Below are 20,814 nucleotides of genomic sequence, written 5' to 3'. Positions count from 1 at the left end.
GATTTTTTTTTCCCCTAATGAGTGACCTGGAAAAAGTGCATGTTACAATTTTAATTCAAGATTTGTGTGCTGCTCTTCATTTTCTGGACTGTGTAAATTCAGCCAACAAGCACTGCAGTTTAAACATCAAACCAGCTGAGTTGCTTACAATGGCGAGTTCTTAGAAGGCTAAATGATTTAAACTGGTAAAACCAGAAGAAAAATGTGTAATTGAAGAGTCTTTTTGAGGAAAAAAAAAAAACAAAAAACACTCCCAAAACATTTTGCAAACAAAATTAACAATTTCAGAAGGAGTTTTTGAGTCCATTCATACATTTGTTTTTCCCTGGAGAAAACCAAATCAAAACAAAAAGCAAGCCTATGGTAACCTACTCTGTTTTATTTCAGCTTTGTTTATGTCATAACCCCCTCCCCTGGAAATGCCACCTGTTCTCTGAAGTTTTCCCATCCCCTCCAATGGAAGACCAAATTTATCTGATTTTCTGAAAAATTTTCTAGATTATGCAACTATTCTTTTCCATTTGTGATCAAGTCTTCTAAAATGGACAGACAGGAAGCGTATTGGCAGGTGTTGGAAAATGGCTTAAACTGAAGTGAAAGTGGAGAAAATTCTCAAAATTCTAATGTTTCTGAACAGCAGGTTGTACAAACTGACATAGTACTTCCTAATCTATAGGGATTATTTATATTTTTACACTATGATGTGGCTGCCCATTTATTAAATGTATATAAAAATATAAAATATAAAAATATATAGAATATTAAATATAAAAATATATTAGAATATTAATTTACTTTTTTGTTATGACTAAAAGGGTGTGCATAGCAGAAACAATACCAAGTAACATTCTGGAGCCTTTTTGTGTCATTAGTGGCTACAGAGTCAACTTTTGCATCATTGGAAATGTACCAAAATTTTCATCAGGAAAATGAAAAAGAAGAAAGAATGTCATTTGTGTCTTCCTTTCCTCCTAGGAATATTGCTCATCTCTTCTTCTTTCCAGCTGCCCAAAACATTGCTCGTTTCCTCTAAATGGACATAGATCCCATGTCGGGTAGAACATTTGAAGCAAAATTTAAAAAAAAGATAATAAAATCAAGTGTGTCTTGATCTAATTCCTCTTGATGGAGCTAGTCCGCAGAAGTTGTTAGGAATTACAGGAAAAAAAACACCCTTATTTTCTCTGCTCAAGTATGTAGCCTGCAATTCTCCAGCAAGCTAGTATGCATTTTCCTTGCTATCTTTATTTACAGCTGGCTGTATCACTCACGACTTAATTGTGGAGATCCTCCGTTGCACAAATCAATACCCAGCCCGGGAAGAATGCCTTCTGAGAGTTTCTGGGTCTGATGAATTCTTACAAAAGTAAGTACCTCATTAAGCCACGAGCCATGTGAACAGAGCCACGGGGAGAGGTAGGGTGTCAGGTTCCAAACACTCCATGTGTGTAGGAATCAGAAAAACAGAAACTTCCACAGACACTGAAGGGTTTGATCTGCAGCCTTAGAAGCAGCTTAGATTGATGTCAAAATACAATATACAGGTATTAAGCAGGAAAACCATAAACTTATATTTCTACAGTTGTAAGTGAGAATATGCCTTAAGTGAGTGAGAAAATACATTGGTCAGATGGTGAAGGGTTGTAATGTAGGGGTGTGGTTGTATAGAGTAGCTGAGAGTCTAGAAGTTGTAATAGAGGCATATGTGTGCATGTGAGACAGAAGCCATAGGACAAAAGTATCCACAGTGCAGCAGAAGTAGAGGTGGTAGGTTAGAAAAGCAAAATAAATTCTGTGGCAACTGTCTATTGGTTTAGAAAGTTCTATATTGCCTTATAATGAAGAAACTTGTGACTACTTTAAGCTATGGCCGACTGCTTGCTCCTCTAAAATCTCACAGCCTCTGAGACTGATGTTTATCTGAGCAATGAATCGTTCTTAGCCTGAAAATAATCCCATCCCTTCATTTCTGGTGTCAACAATGATACATGTTTAGTTTCTGAAACTCCTGAAAGACGTGGTGCTTGTGTTCTGCAGAGAGGATAGTGTGCTCCAGTGCAAGGATTCAAATCCTTTCATGGAAGCTTTGTGCAGCTTTTAATTGTGTGACTCTGACTTCTGGTATTTCCCATCTGTGATACAAGGATGCTGCTACCGCCACTATCTCATAGGGGTATTATAAGTAAGTCCTCAAAGGGGGAAATCACCCAGGAGGGGTATTTTGTATTATTTATTCATGCACTATCGTGCAGCTGCAGAGCAGGTGATTTTTCTTCATATCCAGTTGCAGTAGTAGCAAAGCAAATGAAGTCAGCACTGTGGTGCTGGAATGCAAGTTAAAAACACGTTAAACATACAAGCAGGCCTTTCTGAATGCAAATAGTTTACAAGAAGGGAAATGAATGCTCTGATTCAGGTAAGCTCTTGTGGTGGTTGAAAGCACTACTGGACTCAGCTAGTTGTTCTTGGCCCCGTGGCAGCCTAAACTCAGGTGTCAGCCAGAGTGAGCAGGTTCTGTGTTGAAGCAGCTAAAGTGCAGGCAGTTGTCAGCTGGGCTTTGTGGACACTGGCTCTCAGCAGAAGGGTTGGCAGTGTTCTGTGGTATGGGTGCTGCAGGAATCACAGCTCGTCTGTTAGAGCCATAAAAAGTGTTAGATAAAATAGTATATGTCTATAATTGAAAGGGAAGATTCTAGAAGCAGTCATATTTACAGTAGAGCGTCAAAATTACCTGAAGTAGGCTAGAGCAAGTCAGTTTGATTAGTGAAAGCAATGCAGTTGTGAGAGCAAATGTCACACTGTGGAAGTTAGCTTTGCTCTGTATCCATCTGGAGCACTTCTACCCTTACACAGGCCAAATGTTTATAGAGAATTACATCTGGCAACTAAAGATGCCAAGGCTGCCTCTTCAACATCTCTAAGTCCACTCTTCCAGTCTTGGTAAAGCAGGAGCTGGAACAGCAAGGTGCTGTGTAAATCATTAGAACACCAGAAGTACCAAGCAGAGAACCAGGTCATACATAGATCTGTTAGTTACAGAAGAAGACCGGGGTGTTTTGGGTTTTTTTCCCCCAAGATGGTCTTCTAATTTCAAAGAAATTGCTAAAAAATGGAAATAATGAGCCATTGAATTGGGGGTGAGCTCAGTGCAGTATGTGCTGAAGAGTTTTGTTTTCATTGCTGGGGAGAATGCATCAATAGCAGACTCTAAATTCCTGCACTTGTAGAACCTCTGCACATCTCATTAGCAGTGAAACTACGTCAATAATCTTCTCAGCTTTCTAACCTTGCTCCTTCACTGTCATTCACGAAGCTTTGAGCTGCACCAAAACTTCAGCAGCTTGTAATTCTGCACTGTGCTGTTAAATTCAGCTCGCTTTCTTCTGCCTCTTCAACAGAGCCCTGGATCTGAGATTTGAAACCCCAGACCCTAAGGATCCCTTGGGTAGTTTAGCAGGGCCTGAGGAGCTGCCTCAGGGTGAAATTTTTGCTATGTGTGGGCTATCTTCAAGTGCAAATTGGTTTCCTCCCAGTGTTGCTAACAGAGTGATTTGGTGCCCTTGTGCACAGTTCTTTCCCAGAAAAGTATATTTGGAGTCAGTTCACAGATGAATTCCAGCAGAAGTTCCCCAAGTTCTAAGACAGTAAAGGGAATAAATACTCTGCTGCTCCTGCTGTACTGTAATCCAGAAAAAAAACACCTAAAGTGGAGGCAGAAAGGTGATTTGATGACTTGTTCTCCAAGCAGAGTGCTTTAGTGAGGCAGACAGCTTTGTCAAGGTTTGTCAAAAGCTTTCATTTACTGTTTTATTGGATTGCATTAATGAGCACTTCACCCCACCTCCTGCAGAAGCACCTGAAAGACTTGATGATTTTTAGAATCCATTTAGCTTTGACTGAGAGGGGGAAGAAAAAACACCTCTGTGCTAATGACCATTACACACAGCACCAGCAGATTTCACCGTCCATCACTCCCTTCCTACGCAGAGATCCTTGGGCTCACGTCCTGCCTGACTCATGAGCAGAGCACCAGATTTCAAATACCCAAATTTTAAATCAGAAGGTAGCGTATAGACTGCAAGCCAGTCTGTAATTAACAGAGCCATCTGTAGAATTCTGATTTGGGATCTCTTCTGTTTTCTGGTTGTTTTGCCATGGGAAACCTGACCTTGCTGCAACCTGCAGGTTTTCTTTTTTATCCCATCAAACAAACCTAGATCCACCTTTAAATTTGCACTCACACCTTCCTGTCTTTCCTTAGATGCAAAATGGATACCCATAAATATGATTTTATTATTCCTTTAATGAAAAATATAATATAAAAGTAAATTAAATTGTGCTTAAGCACCTTGTGTCAACTCCTGGCTCTTAATGCTAGCAGCTAGCCAAAACCAACCCTTCTCATCTGTCAGCAATGAATCAATCCTCTGGTTTAAAAAAAAAAAAAAAAAGGCCACAATCTCAGGTAATCCTGAAATGCCTAATAAAACAAAACATATGAGTGTATGTAAGAATGTGGATGTTTTAAAGTTCTTTATTATTTTATTGATGTGTGTACTAGCAGTAGGTTGCAGTAATGTAGATCACCAAAGGAATGTACAAAAATATTATAAGTTTATTTCTAAACATCCTTTTATTCTAAGGTGTCAGAGTATTTAAAGTTCCATCCACACCCTCACATGGTATAATTTGCACAGCTACCTTATTGCTTTGCAGTTCAGCCACCACAGTGAGCAGGGGAATGGAACTGAAAAATCTAAATGCTTATCTTTTCTTCTAACATGCTTGCCTGTGACCTTATTGATGACATTTTTTTTGTCTTACTAATTCTGTTCTCTGGGAATTGAAACCTAAATAAAAACTGGTTTTCACTCAAAGTGAAAGTTTAAGCTATTAATTATAGACTGACTTAGACATAATCATGCAGATTGAAATCATAAGAAGCAAGCACCTTTGGAAGAACATGTTCTTTGTGAAAAGTAAACTTAATTTTCTCTTGTCACTGTAGATTAAATTTCTTGTTCAGAGATGCTATTAGCTGAGTTACTTAAAAAAATAGTCTGAGCTGCATTAAGATTTGGAGCTTATAGCACATCAGAGAACCTTGCTGTGGGGAAGTAAGGGGTGAGGGAGTCTCAAATGATGGGGATTTTCCTTTCTTGTATTTAGATAATTAGGGAGACCACAGGCAAGTCACTTGGACTGGTCATTACCACGTCTCCTAAAGACAAAGACTGCATTTCTCTTCATGGCATTCTCATCAGAGCTGTGTTCTCCATGTAATTTCAGCAAAAAAATAAGGGGAAAAATGTTGAGTTAACAAGGTTGTAACACTTCATTTTTGTTTCCTTTACAGAGCTCAGAGTGCTGTAAACCAGTTACTAATAATCATGTTATCCTCCAAAAGGGATATATCATTTTTATCTCAGCAGTACTCATTTGGTAGCAAATCTGCCTGGGGTACAGCTAAAAGGTACTTTGTCAATCTGTGGCAAAGCTACATTTCTATTTCTTGTAGCACTCTTTTCATCTAGACCAGGTTTCCACATATTTTTGTTGAGGCATTAATCCATTTTGTCTAGTCCCTTGCGTAACAATCGCTGTCAAAACTTTTCTCTTTGTATTTGTGCAAATTAAATCCATTCATTAAGTCAGCTGCATGGCCACTTCTGCTTGCAGTGTTTCAGACAATATTGCTGTGTCAATAAAGACTTTGCTGATGGATAGTATCTGCCTGACACAGCAGAAACTGACACAAACCACTAACGTAAAACCAGTTATAACAACCAAATTAAGTTTCTCTTGGTGTAGCTTGTTTTGCCTGGAAGCATGGTGATATGAAAAAATTATACTTGGAAAAGATAGTTTTTATATATTGGTGATTCAAGATTGTTATTTCCTAGGAGGGTACAGCTCCTCTGTATTTGTCTAGCTATGCCAGTTCCAGTCACTGGCATTGCAGCAGGAATCGTATACTGGAGGAATCGGGGAAAGGTGACTCGGGACTCACAGATGTCTCTGTAATATTCTTGTTCCTATGCCTGTCCACAGGCTGAAGGTGAGGCAGAATGAAAAGAGCAGCAATAATAGTGAGGCATTAAGTAAAAAAACACGTCTTGGGGTAGTTCTAAAATGTTAAGGAAGCTTCCCAGTCTGACCAGTTATGGGGCTCTCTGGCAGTCCCACTCCCTTCACTGTGAAAAGAGTCTGTGCCTGCTCATGGACTGCTGCCCTTTCCCACCACCCAGAGCACAGTCTGCAGCTTGCACTGCACTAAATGTGCTCCTCAACCAGAGGGCATAAAGAGCACGGATTTCATCGTTTCAGTGATGAGGCAAACACAATTGGGTGAAATGAGGAGAGGCAGAACTTTCAGGAAAGCTATGAGTAGGCAGAGCACAGAGATGAGATGAGGCACAGAAGAGAATGTGTGCATTGGTACAGACCCAGGAGCTGGGAATTGGCCTCTTGGACTTGAGCTTTGAAAGGGGATTTGAGAAGGGTTTAGCTATAACAGGGATATGCTTTGCACCAGTATGGGTATGTCATTATGTTGGTGTTCACTTCTCCCACTCTTACATCTGTACATGAAATCAAGAAATTTTGCAGCTGTATGGAGTTGCTATCAAAGGTGATGCTTGCTTCAGATCCACCTTTGTCAGATGGAAATGAGTTTGTCCCTTGTGATGTTTAATATGTTTGTTTAACAAAAGAATCCTATCTATATACACATTTACAGCTTTTTAACCTCAGTGGTGAGTCTGTATTTCACTTAGCTACAGCCTAGTGTGAGCGCAGAACATTTACAAGATGTGTAAATTCCCTGTAAATGTGAGATGTGTAAGCTCCCTGTAAATGGCATTTAAGTTTGTCCATTCATTTATGCTGAAGACTTCTGCTGCCATGAGAGAGAGGAGTCTCATCTAAGTCACATTTTCCATTATTTATTCATAGGGGTGAGGATTTTGGCTTTGTTTATTTTTTTTCAACTAAATCCAGCCCTTTTTATTCAGACATTCCACCAAAAGCCCTTTTAGGTAGAAATATGGTTTACATTTGAACCGAGTTTTTAAAGCAAAAAAAAAAAAAAAAAAAAAAAAAAAAAAAAAAAAAAAAAAAAAAAAAATCTTTCCTTCAAGGGGCTCGGGAAGTTCTGAAACAACTTACCATGATGTAAAACTGCATAAATATGAAATATTCTTTTTTGTGCTTCTGTGGCTGAAGGCTCAATAAAGCCTCCTGAATCTAATTGAACACACACCAAAGTTGTAACTGATGATGCATACTAACTTGTTTTGGTGATGAATTTACCTTTGTAAAAATCACTGTTGTTTTTCCATTAATCCCAAAGGACTTTTTCAAATGTAAAAAGATGTTTTTCTCAACCCTGAAATATTTTTTGAATTATTTCACCTCTTTAAAACAAGATGTAAAGGGGGGAAAATGAAATTATTTTTGTTCCATGTGATTTTAAGAGTGACAAACCAAGGCTGTGTTCTAATTCAGAAAAGGTTGCCAAGAGTGGGAAATGGAAAGAGGCAAATAAGATTAAGGAATTTCCCTGTCATGGGCTGTTGGATCATCTTTGACCAGCAGCTTATTTTGCAGGATACATGCCAGCTGAGTGAGTCTGAGCTGGCACATGATTTGAGAAAGGAAAAGATGAACTCTGCTTTTGCTACCTCTGTGTGAGCTGCCCGGGGTGAAAACTACTTTGAGAATCAAGGATCATTTGTCTTGATGTATGTGGTTTTCAGACCTACAGCTAATATTTGATTTTTGAGTTGGGTATCAGCACTGCAAGTCATTCTGCAGTGGTGCCCTCATAACCAGGATATGGCACTGTTTGGGTTTGAAGAATATGCATGAATAATATCAAGGTTTGGAATATAGTCAGGGATATTTTCTGTGTCCTTGTTGTTCTGTTTCAGAACTTAATGGCCAATGATACAGTTAAGCAATTATCATTTGTTTTACTAGAAAACATGCCAGAACCATCAATTTCCACAGAAGTGGGTGCCAAGAACTGGGATGATATTATTCAGTCTTCTTTGCAATTAGAATGTAAACTACTAGTGCTTTTAGGAGAGGTAGCAAGGATAAAAGAAGGAAGCGGCAAGCAGAGATAACCATTTATTTGTTGTTTTCCCCCAAACTGCAGCAACTGTACTTTGGGAAGCCACGAGAGTCTCCGCAAGGCAAGCACCTGCATTCAGCTTCGCCTGCACCACGCTGGTGATTTGGAGCACAGTTTGGCTAGAACAGTAAGTAACCTTCTTCTCTTCCCCTTGCCTTTAGCATCCCTGAAGGAAAGAAATTCCACCAATCCTTTTACTTAGCAGCCTGCAGTAATAATCAAAGAGAGATTATTTGCTTTCCTGAGAATGCATATATTATTGCTGAACTTCGGTTGAAATGTCCTGGGGAGCATTTGTGCTTTGCTCCTGTACTTACATCCAGTGAAGCACTGTAGAGAACACACGACTGAAAAATACCAAGGGTTACTTTTTCAGGGGAAAAAAATAAAATCAGTTTTGTCAGAATTTAATCCTGTTTTATTTCAGGTGGTCAGAGAATTCTTACTTTTGATTTGCTTCCAGCCCAAAATTTGCAGTCCCACAGCAGCTCTGCTCTTGGCAGTGTTCACTGGCAGTGTGTTGATGATTTGTTTTATCTGCTTTGCATGGCTCTGATAATAGCCTGAGTCTCTCAGTGTGTGGGTCAGATGGCAGATGTCTAGCAAAAAAGGATAGGGGCTTTCTTTTCCTATCTGTTTTGTCAGAAGGAAAACATAAGTGAAACATCAAGCCCAATACAGTGTCTTATCTGGACCATTAAAAAAGGACTACGATGAGGTCAAATATATATATGTGTGTGTGTGTAAAATTTAGATATAGACAGATAGAAATATTTAACATTTTAACCAATTTATAGATAAAAAAGTTATTTACCTTCTGTAGGTTAGCATCTGCTACTGTAGATCTTCAAAACTGGAACCCAATTGTATGTTTAGGAGTCTCTTAGGAGGCTTCAAATCTTGTTTCTGTGCTAAGGAAGCTCAACTCTACACCAAGGGCACCTGAAGGCTGCCTTCATGACTTGTGCTTACCTTACATAACACTGCTGAATTCAGGTTGCATAGTTAAAAATATCTGGTTATACGTGCAAGTTACTATTATGTTTAATAACCAGTCTAAGTGGATACTTACAAGTAACAGGCAACTTTTTTTTTTTTTTTATTTTACTCGACACTTTTTGAACTTTGGCCAATAACTAAATGTTCACAATTCCTTTGTTAAAAAAAACCAAACAGCGAATATTTGCTTTCTTTCCTTTTATTGGAAGCTGGCATTCTATTATGAAGTGGGAAATTTTCTTCAGCTGAGCAGTTACAAGCAAGAAAGTTGGCCGGGGCTTTACATGGAATCATAGTTCTTTCAGTTAGCGGGTGACTTTTAACTAGATTTTGGGGTTTTTTTAAGCCATGAGATTTATCAGCTTTAGTACTCTCTGAAATTCCAGGGAATGCTCTGCCTATCCTATTTTTTTCGGAGTTTCAGGATTTCAGATGTCCCCACATTCTGATCATCTCAGGAAAGCATTAATCTTTGTAGTGGACAGCAAAGAATACTTACAGGTTTCTAACAAGAGCCTCACTTGCTTCCAGAAAAGGATTTTTGCACTAAAGCAGACAGGAAGAGATATTTCCTTAGAGTTCGAAAACTTTTTTTTTTCATATATATATCAGTGTTAATATTTTGCCAGACATAATGATTTAGGAGTTAACCTTGTGAGCAAAATCACAGATGAGAGAAGTCAGAGGCCTGTCACGATGAGCAGGTGAAGATTCTTCCATTATTTAAATATTTGTGGCTTTCTAGAGGGATTCTGTAGTTCAGGCCTTTAGAAAACATGCAGCATCTCAAAGAATTTGTGAACCCTACAGTAGGGTTTAAGTGGGAAGGGTGACATTTTAAGATCTCAAAGTGAATTATTGATCACCTCTTTACAGGGACAGACACAGTTCTGAAAGCTTCAGGCCATGAAGTTATTTCATGTGACTAATAATAGCAAAGAGCATGAGCAGCCCTTGGGGTGGAATAAGTCACAGACACTGAGTTTTCCCCCACCTCCAGGGCATGCTTGTGACAGGGCGCTGGTACAAAAAGGAGAGGCTCTGCTCACAGCCAGCAAGTCTATCAGGACCAGAAAAAAAAACCTAACCGAGGAGGCAGAGTGCCTTGAAAGCTGCAGTGTGTGTTTTATACATTTCTTTAGGTGTACTGAAGCCTGCTCAAGCCACGCCGAATTCAAGGATCTGATGTAGTCTACACTGAGGTCTCAGTTAATTTTGTTGTTGCTGTTTGGTAAAACACGTGGCTGTAAAATGCATTGAAAAGTCACAGACTGAGAGTCAGGTTATGGAAAAAAAAATTCCTTCCCTCAGAATTCATATAAAAAGAAGCAAAAATTATGCTTTTAAAAATCAAAATAGAACTAGAAAAAATCAAAAGAAACTTTGGCATTTTTAAGATTCTTCAGCTATCTCAGACACTTAGGCTCATACACAGCTGTTTATTTTTGTGAAATAATGTGCTCTTGAGGAGAACTTCACCTCTGATCTAAATCATCCTTAAAAATTTTGAAATATGGAAAATATTTCATTATAGAAGTCTCCACTAAGTCTGTAGATTAACTAGTGTCACAGAAGCATGAATATCTTGACAGATCTTGTATGCAATAATCACCCATAGGTAATGAGATAGTAAATAAATCACATAAACCCGCCTGTTGCTGTAGTCCATCCAGTCCTCTTTGGACTCTATCAATCACATGTATGTGATTCTTTACAGGCTGGGTGGTCAAACATAAGAAATGGGTAGGTGCCTCGTGTCTGTCAGTCCCTCAGGAAGAGGCATTCGGACAATGTCCTTTGTAAAGAGCTTTTCCTTCATGGGCAGCCCTGAAGAGGTGAGGTAGCTGGACTACGTGAAGGTTGTAGGTCCCCACCAGCTAAACTATGTCCTCTCTCCCCGTTCTGTTGCATCCCCGCTCCGTTTCCTTGTGCCCCTCCTGTAAATTGAAATGACATTGGCTAATGGTCAGCTGTGACCTCCTTAGACCGTAAGGACTTTTGGTAGAGAGCTGAGAGGATCCAGCCACGAGATCAGCTGGGTGCTTTAGTGCTCAGGAGTGAATCCCACCGAGGCCTTGTGGACCCAGAAGCATTCTTTGGTCATGAAACGCACACCCTGCAAAGGACCGTGCAGTTTATTGGATGAGGTAGAAGAGGGGATGCTGAGAAGCTGAAGTGGTTCAGTGCCATTCTGTGGCTCCAGAGGAGCAGCAGCAGCGCCAGCTGGGCGCTCACCTTCTCTCAGTGGGGTCATCTCGTGTGAGGCAGCGGGAGCCTGCTGGGAATGGGCGTTGGAGGGCCCTGGAGCTGCCTCCTGCCACTCTTGGTGTCCAGGGGCCTGCTTCTGGCTGCTGAGCCACTCCCTCTCGCCAGTGCTGCAGCACCAGGTGTCATCCGAGCAAAGGGACAGGGGCTGCTCCGGGGCTGAGCGGTGGAAATGACCGGGTCCTTCAAGAGGGAAAGCCTCCCAGCACCAGGTGTCACCTGAGCAAAGGGACAGGGGCTGCCCCGGGGCTGAGTGGTGGAAATGACCGGGTCCTTCAAGAGGGAAAGCCTCCCAGCACCAGGTGTCACCTGAGCAAAGGGACAGGGGCTGCCCCGGGGCTGAGTGGTGGAAATGACCAGGTCCTTCAAGAGGGAAAGCCTCCCAGCACCAAGTGTCACCTGAGCAAAGGGACAGGGATTGCCCTGCGGCTGAGTGGTGGAAATGACCGGGTCCTTCAAGAGGGGAAGCCTCCCAGCTGCCCAGGGGGAGATTTCCCCTCCCAGTCCACCGCTGCTGCTGCGAGTGCACCTCCTGAGTGTTCACACGGCCTGGATGTGCTAGGGCTGGGAAAAATCCTGGGCTGACCCAGCTGGCACAGGATGCTGGGTCATCTGTGACATTATAACCCACTGCTAGGTGAATCCATGGTCAAATTAGATCCATAATTGGTGATGCCATAATCCAGCTGTTGCACTAGATGATTGCTCTAGATCCCTGGCAAATGAGCTGTGTTCCTTTCTCTTCTCTTCTTCCCTTCTTTCCTTTAGTACTCTGGGATGAATCCCAGCAAGGCTCTGTGGACTTAAATACATTCAACAGCAGCAGCTGACGCCTTACAATTCCAGTGTCCACAAAGGGAGGGTCACAGTTGCTGTAGCTGTGCTCCTCCAGCTGAGACAACTGGGAAGCCCCGGGTTTATCAGTAGTGTTAAAGTCTGAGGCAAAACAAGCCCCACAATCCTCTGCTTTTTCTGTACACCCTTTTGCCAATGGGTGACATCTTTGTCAAGGAAGATGTGCTCTTTGGACACCCACTTGTTACTGACATATATAATAAAATACCTTATTTTCTGGCACAACAAAAGCTGGTGGAAGAAATACCCAGGTCCCTCAAGTGGCAAAGTTTCTCAGCTGCCCAGGGTGATGCTTCCCCTCACATCTCACCTCTAACTCTGCATCATCTCTCCCTCTGGCCCGCCTCAGTGTCCATGTAGGCAGGGCACTGGAATATGCTGCTGCCTCCACCCTCCCTGCCAGGATTCAAGCACATCCTGTTCCCCTACTGAATCTAATTTAAAGTTCTATTTCTAAGTCCAGCTAGCTTGTTTTCCTGAACGCTCTTGACCCCAGTGGTACCTGTACAGTACCAGCCAGTGTAACGTAAAATATTCACCAGATAAAATTTCAGATCAAAACATCCTGAACGCGTTTGAGGACATTCTGACTTTGGAAAATACCTTGTAAATCTCTCCCATGTACATTCTTCTTTATCAAAGTAATGCATGTCAGCACACACCTCTCTTCCACAGTGTGGGGATGACCAAAGAAGGTTCTGTATGAATGAGCTGTTGGAAGACACTCGTGCCTGGAGACTGATTCGGTAAGCTGCTATTCAGCAGTATTTATGTTTGTAAATGTTTATATTTGTAGGAAGCCTCCTTGCACCAAAGGACAATTCTCAGAACTACTGGGGACAGGAATGAGACCAAAGAGAAAGACAATTGATTCACTATTTCAGACTTTTTCTTTTCAGACCTTAGTTGTTGCTTGGCAAAAGTCAGTGTTCTTCAGATCTGTGTAATTCTTCCCAATTGTTTCCTTTTCATATTACTGAAGCTTTCATTAGAGGTTTCGTTTTCCCCAAAGATTCCCATGATGGAAGGTGTTAAAATGTTCATGTGTGCATTGCTGTTAGAGAATTTTTCAGATTAAATATTGTAAAAATAATAGGTTTGCTCTTCATTAGGACTATATTTTTACAGTTCAGTGATCTTTAAACCTATTTTTTCTTTTTTTAATGGAGGCTAATTATGATGCGCCTTTAACTTGGCAGTCAAAATGAAGCTGATTGTAAAGCCAGTCTCTGATGGACAAACACTAAATGAGATAGATCCCTTATTCACCTTTAATTATATTCCATTTAGACAAATTCCAATTCTAGATAAGGAAGCTGGTGACAATTTTTGCCATATTTTTCATCACTGTGTTCTAAAGTGCTTTGCCAACAACAGTAAACTTAAATGCCACACCTGTCATTTAGCAGGTGGAGGAAAACAGAGGGGTAGTGACTCGTTTGAGGGGGGTACCTGGTGCTTACTGAGGACCCAGCTGGTTTCTTAGGAGCATGGCCCAAATTTCCATTCTGGTCCTTGCTCTAAAGAGCTCAGTAGACCTGTATTTTGCAGATGACAAGTGTATGAAATTTAGGAGCACAGGGGATATCTGCAGGACAGGATCATTTGCTGTAGGTCCCTTTTCTCCAGGCTAAGCAATCCCATCTCCCTCTCCCTAGTAGAAATGGGCTCCAGACCCATCCCCAGCTCTGCTCCCTTTTCTGGACACACGGCAGCACCTCAGTGTCCTTCTTGTCGTGAGGGGCCCAACTCTGAGGCCTGAGGACAATCACATGGGGCCAGCTCCCAACAATTCCATTCACCACAACCCTCTGGGCCCAGGCATGCATTTGGGCCCTCTTTAGTGAGGCTGAATGGTGATAAACAGCATTTTAGAAGGGGAACCTAGTGTTTCTCCACAGTAGGTGCTGCTGCCAGGAGTGCGAAAGATGAAAGCTGCAAGTTCATGCTATGTACTTGTCATCCTCCTCCCATATAGACCAGCTGGGAGCTAAGACTGACTCTCCTGTTTGTGCTTTTCTTATTTCCTTTTCAAAACTCTTGCACCACATTGACCTCCTGAAAGCTAAAAAAAAAAAAAGGTCCTTAACATCAAAGAAGTACTAAATGTTCACAGGTTGGTTAGGCTTGCCATATTGATACACAGCTGTAATGATGCACAAGTGTGAAGTATGTCTGGGTGATAAGATATGGGTGTTATTAGTTATCTGGCAGACAAGGACTCAGGATAGCATTAGTAGGGGTATTTCAATCATTATTACAACTTGCTGGGTTTGTTTCCTATTAATGATGTAAAATTATGGCTACTTTATGCCAAAAACTCTCCAGGGGAAAATGAACTGATGGAAAATATGCTAATTTTTTTGAACTAGCATTGTAATTTAGGAAATTATTCTGCATTTTAACCTGCATTTTGACCAACCATGGTAATAAACATGCTCACCTCCATGGAAAAATACAGCAAGGCAAGCTCATATGTTCAGATATATTTTTGAGCCGGGTAAGGCTGTGAAAAAGGTGTTATGCCTGAAGACTCGGTCAGAGCAGAGTGACAACTTGTATTAGCTATGATTTAACAGGATTACAGGAGGAATTTCCAGGCAGCTGCTCCACTTACAAACTGCCTGGCTAGATAAAGCCAGTGCAGATTGGAAATAAACATCTGTAAAGGCAAAACTACCTGTAGGAGGAAGGGAATGGTTGGCATCTCCAGGGAAAGGCACTGTGGTATCAGCACAGGGAAGGCCACCTATCTTTTCTTTATTCTGTGTGGTTATTTTAGTCTCCTTTTCTTGCCATGCAATATAGTTAATGAAAATCTAATCATGTACCATGAAACCTGTACTTTGGGCTGCAGCTGAGATTCTGAATTCTCATTGCTCAGTTAGCCCAGCTGAAATACATGAGGATGCACACAGTTCCTCTGCAAATAGTTGATTTGCTTTGAAGCTCTGAAAAAAAAATCAAAATACTTTTGGGACTTTCAGCTACCAGACTGCAATGGGGATAGAAGAGTGGGGGGAAATTTTTCTAAGCCTTCTGAAGAGGAAGAACTTTAATAAAAGATTGGTATGGGATGTAAGAGTACAATTAAAAAGGTAAGAATAAAGTGGTAGAGTAAAACAAACAACAAAGGAAGAATTTAAATTGCAATTTCCACTTTTTCATATAAGCATGTGCAAACCCCAACTACCTCTGATGGCCATCAAGGTAATGATGTGTCCCTTTTACTAATCAGTGGGCTAGGCTAGGTGTAAAGCTGGGAATTAAGGTTTCCCTATCCTTTCCTGATGATTTGACCCTACAGAGGAGGCTTGCCAGGATGATGCCTTAGCAATAGCTTCACAGGCACCTGTTTTTGTTTTGTTCCAGCTGACAAATGAAGAACAGCAAGAATTTCACAGTGCTTGAAACACAGAAAATTACAGAAATGCTTCTTAAAAGCAAAAATCTGATTCTGGTTATCTGTTGGTGGATAGCACTTGGTGCCTGTGGTTCTAAAAGTGTGAGACTTAGGAGCTGAAGCATCAATCGAGGTGTTTAGTGTAGAGAGGTGCATGCTCCTCTTCATAATCCCAATTAATTTAGTGAAGCTTTGCGAAGACTCGGCAATCTGCCTGTACAAATTTTGTGGCAACTTCTGTAGCATGACAAAGGCATGGAACCACAGAGTGGTGAGCGGCTCTCTACAGAAGTAAAGCAAATTTTACTGCTTAGGAAATGCTGTGGAAAGGCAGGTGCTGAAACAGTCTGAGCATTTAAACTTGAGAACTGCATGCAAATTAAGTTCCATGGGTTATGGAGCCACGCTGTCCCGTTTTATAACACGCTCAGTACTTGTGACTTAGCTTTGGAAGTGCTGAGATTTTCCAGATCTTGTGCAGATGTTTTATCTGATTCTATGCAGCTAAAGTCTGTGAAGTGATTGAGAAAGAAGGCATTGGATCATAAAATCCTCTATGCTGGAAAAGACCTTTAAGATGATCAAGTCTAGCTGTAAGAACGTAGCATGTACTTGAGTCCATCCTTCTTTAAGGTAACATTTAAGCACTTGAATAACCATAAAGAGTAAAATAAATGGGAAGTGAATTTCAGTAGACATTGAAACAGAAAATCACTTATTGGAGTTCTTTAACTTGGGAGATGTGTATAATCATGTATAAATAGACTTTTTACATCTATTCTTTGTGGCAAATGACTACCAAAAACCTAGGGATATCCAGGCTCAATTGCATGATGTTTGCATACACACTTGGCTTTATTTTACACTAATATAAAATCACTGTCAAATTATTTCAAATGTCTAAAATGTGAAAAAAACCAAGAAAAAACAAACCCAAACCTGTTCTCTTGATCTGATTCTTATTAACTTGATGTTGTTTCCTTTTATCCTGATTCCTAGGCAGAACCTTGTCTCTGTTATTATGAACTACAGAGGTCAAGTGGAATATCTGCTGCAAAATGAGGTATTTGTTCTCAGTTTGTTACACCAGAAAAGCATTAACTTCTACATGAAAGGTATCTAATTATTAATCTGCCTTAGATTCAATTAAGGAAGACTTTTAATTAAGACTGCTTAATCTGACTTGGAAATGATATAAATTCTCTTAATAAAACTTGGTCTGAGGTTAGGAAGAAAGTGCTACAAATTTAAAATATCAAAGGTGACTGTTTCTACGTGTCAAGGAACTTGTAAATAAAATCAGATTTCTTTGAGTTGCCAATATAATGCTTGGAATTAGTAGAGGTATAATGCATTATGTGGATCTGCAAAATTTGTCCCTGATTTTGCAAACCCCCAAGCCTAATGTTTACGCATTTAGTATATATATGCAAGCACGTGGTAGTTTGAAGGATTAGGTTTAGCCAGCAAAACTCCCAAGAGCTTTATTTAAAAGCATTGTGGCCTGCCAGTTGAATACTACATATATGAAGGAAAAATCTTTTAGGAAATCTTCTCTGCTGCCCAGTGTTTTAAGGACAAATGTCTACAGGACAAATTGAGTCATACCTTGGAAGAAACCACATGTTTATTTGATCTGACTTCCAAGCTGGCATGACAACTGATTTGATCTGACTTTCAAGTTGGCATGATAACTGATTTTCTACGGTTTAAAACTGGAAAGAACAAAAGATTTATAAAAAATCAAAGAATACTGATATAGCATGGAGATATTCCAGTGCATCCCTTCCAGAGTTGTAACTCATTATGCTAAATTATGGATTTCTTTGAAATATATGTTACAACATAAAATTAATATTTTGCTTCAGAACTCTGTCATCTACATTGAAGTTCTGAATTTATTCTCTGGATATTCTTGATCCATTATTATTTCTATTTTGAATAGCCAGAAAACATACATTTGCATACAAATTTTATACATATACACACATGTATAGAAATCCATCTAAACACACAGACACACACATGAATGCATATATCTCAATAATATATTTATAGAGACATAGTATAGATATATACGAACATTTTACCTTTTGTGCAAATCTTTGACGCTTTTTCAAAATACAAACCACAAATTTAGAGGCTGTTGAAGTGTGCCTGGCTACAAAGCAAAGCTCTGGGTCTGGTACTGTGCAGGTATTTGCAGAATTTTCCTTTGTAAGCATCATCTCAAAGGGAAGTGTTTAGTGTATGAAGTGTGATGCAGTCATAACCATTTGGAAAAGTTAGGTCCCCAAGCTCAAATGCACACGTATATTTCTTCACTGAAATAGACCCACCAGGGTAGTTATTTACATTCACTTGAAATTTTAGGGCCTAAAGCAAGAGGATTCTAAATTCAAAAAAAGCCATAACTTCAACATTAATGAGAATTTGCAATCCGCCCTCTGCAACTGACACTGTGCAGATATTCCTCAGACCTATAATGAAGCATTCCTAAATTTGTTTTTGCTAAAGATTTTTACATTGGGTAAGCAATTTCTTGAAACCATTAACTTTTTATAAAGAGAAGGAAGTACATTTTTCAAATATTCATACCATCCAACAGATGTGTGTGCGTCTAGAGCCAAATTTCTCTGTAGTTTATTTTTTTTAATAAGGCCTTTTCTACTTAGGGACACTCAATAAGTTCATATGAATTGCTTAAAAGAGCAGGATTGCAAGTTAATGATGTAGGTCATATCATGGATATTTTCATTCAGAGGCATGAGTGTATGGAGGTTTTTCAAACCTAGAATCATGAAGAATGATTTGCTTTAATTAGTGGCTCAAAAAATGATGACGCTCTGATGTAATGAGTAATATTCATAAATATGTAGTAAACAAACCCAAAAATGAGAACTCTTCATTTGGTCTTTGAATCCCTGATTATTTATTTTCTCTAACTTCTGATTAGATTGCTTAAAGAAGGTCTAAAATTGGGGCCATAATGACTGCCCCTTATCCCGAGTCTGCACAGCAGTAATTCTGTCACTTTCCCAAGCTATTCCCACTTTCCCAAGCTATTCCCATTCCCAACTGGCACTGTTGTTACTGCTCTCTGGTTCACCACAATCCACCTCCAGCACACTCTGGAATTTAAGACACTGGGAGCTGCTCACAGATTGCAAATTAAGTGCCCACGTAACTGCTGAAGTTCTGTCCTCAGCTGGATGTTCCTTAAGCATTCAGTTTTAACCAGACACACCTTGAGATCCTCAGCTGAAAAAAAAAAAAAAGTATTTTGCACATTTTTATACTTATTTGCAGATTTAGTCTTCCACAGATATGGGGATGCCAGTACTTTTGACTTATGGGACAAACCCACTACCATTATTAATCTGGTTAGTAATAATGGTAAATAAATGGAAATTTAATTTTGAGATCGATAATGGCTGTATAAACCAAAAAAATTAAAAAAGTAATTAAAATGACAGGCACAAAGATGGGATTGGTGCTGCTGGGGTTGAAATGTAAGTTTTGAAATGTAATTTTCAGACAATATGTGCTGTCAAATAAGCAGCCAATTTTGATTGCCCTGACAACCACTCTTTATGCACTTCATTTTGAAATCCATTCAAAATGCACTGTTACTGTAGAGAGGCCTTTGTAAATTTTTTATACAGAGGGTAGAAGTTGTAGAATGAAATAACTTTTTTTAAAATCATATAAATTATTGAAACACCAAAATATTCTTCTAAGGTTCTGCTCTATTAAAATATGTAGAAGGGGGAAAAATTACAAGTTGTTGACTGTAGTTCCTTTGGAATTTCAGAAGATGTAAAATTTTTTTAGGAAATGAATGTCCCTCTTCCCTTCTTTGGGACAAAAATCAATGTCATGTATCTACACGTGAAAAAAGAGAACTCTTTACATGAAAATATCCCAGCAGAGAAACAGTGTGGAAAAAGTCATCATGTGTACTACTCAGTATCACATAATTTTATGTGCTAACAATTCTTCATCTGCAATATGCTCCTTAGAAGTAGCTACCATAAAAATAAAGTGTATGGTAAAGTAGCTTCTATAAATATTAATACTTTGATACTTTATCTATAAACAGAATAGCATATTAAACAGAAATGGGTGCATTCCTCAAGACACCAATTCTCTTTATGGAATAGCATTTATATGTATGTACAAAAATACATAAACTGTGGGTGGGTTTGGGTTTTTATTTTTGTTTTTATTTTTCTCCTTCCAGAGAGCTGTTTCTCTACTGAAGGGTTACTTTTGTGTATGTCTATTGCTTGTTATTTCTCAGAAATTACCCTGCAGAACTGTATTTATAGGCACAAAATGCCTTCTTCTAATAATACATCTCTGCTTGTGAAGAATTAAAGTGCTAAATTAAAACTTATTTAAATCAAATGCAAAACTGAAATGATATTTAATATTAATTAAAAACTCGGTACAGTAATTTATGTATGTATATATATATGTATAAGCACATATAGTCACTTATTTCTTCAAGAAATCAGAGTAAACCAGCATTTGTGATGTTTTGGAGTTGTCAGGGTTACACTCAGCAAAGCCATACCACTGAGCAGTCAATCAGCTTCAGCCCCAAGGAGGCTCTAAAATTCTCAAGAGATCACAGTCAGCCTTTTCCTCTCTACAACCTGTAGTGTGAAAAGGTGTTTCTGTCCTTAATTACCAAAAAAAAAAAAAAAAAACCAACAACTTATGGTTAAAAGAATCTGACCACCAGATATTTGTGGGTATTTGATGTGATTCATTCCTCCTTTAGCTCTGCTCGAAGCAGGTAATGTGGAATTAGTAAGCTCAATATATTTTAATATTTATTTGTAATAATGACAGGCGTTCACCTTCTCAGTACAGTCTGTGCATAGATCTTAAGCCTGAAAACAGAAAGTTCATCATGGTACAATTTTTACTTTTCAGGCATGAGATGCATGAGTTAGAGAAATGATTTTATGGGTACATCCACATGCTATAGTGCACTAAAAGGAACATTTATCAGTACAGAAACGTGGAGAATATTTATAAGAGAGCTTCTGCTTGTTCAGAGAATATATTTTAAGGTTTAATGAAGTGATATAACCATGCAGAAAGGCCATGAATTTTTATTTATTTGTTTCCCGGAACATAGAGT

The 20,814-nt window shown here is 39.4% G+C and overlaps 1 protein-coding gene across 1 annotated transcript in view; it reads left to right on the top strand.

Moving 5' to 3' along the window:
• Positions 1 to 20,814, top strand: part of PIK3C2G (phosphatidylinositol-4-phosphate 3-kinase catalytic subunit type 2 gamma) — a 188,095-nt gene that overhangs the window by 11,129 nt on the left and 156,152 nt on the right. The window contains 4 exon segments of the mRNA XM_068191915.1: positions 1,255 to 1,366; positions 8,162 to 8,264; positions 12,932 to 13,002; positions 16,659 to 16,722. Of these exon segments, the coding sequence (XP_068048016.1) occupies positions 1,255 to 1,366; positions 8,162 to 8,264; positions 12,932 to 13,002; positions 16,659 to 16,722 (350 nt within the window).

This window comes from Anomalospiza imberbis, chromosome 5 (assembly GCF_031753505.1).
Source record: "Anomalospiza imberbis isolate Cuckoo-Finch-1a 21T00152 chromosome 5, ASM3175350v1, whole genome shotgun sequence".
In the NCBI taxonomy this organism is placed as follows: Eukaryota; Metazoa; Chordata; class Aves; order Passeriformes; family Viduidae; genus Anomalospiza; species Anomalospiza imberbis.
The sequence above is the reverse complement of the archived record's forward strand: the minus strand, read 5'-3'. Positions and strand labels throughout refer to the sequence as shown.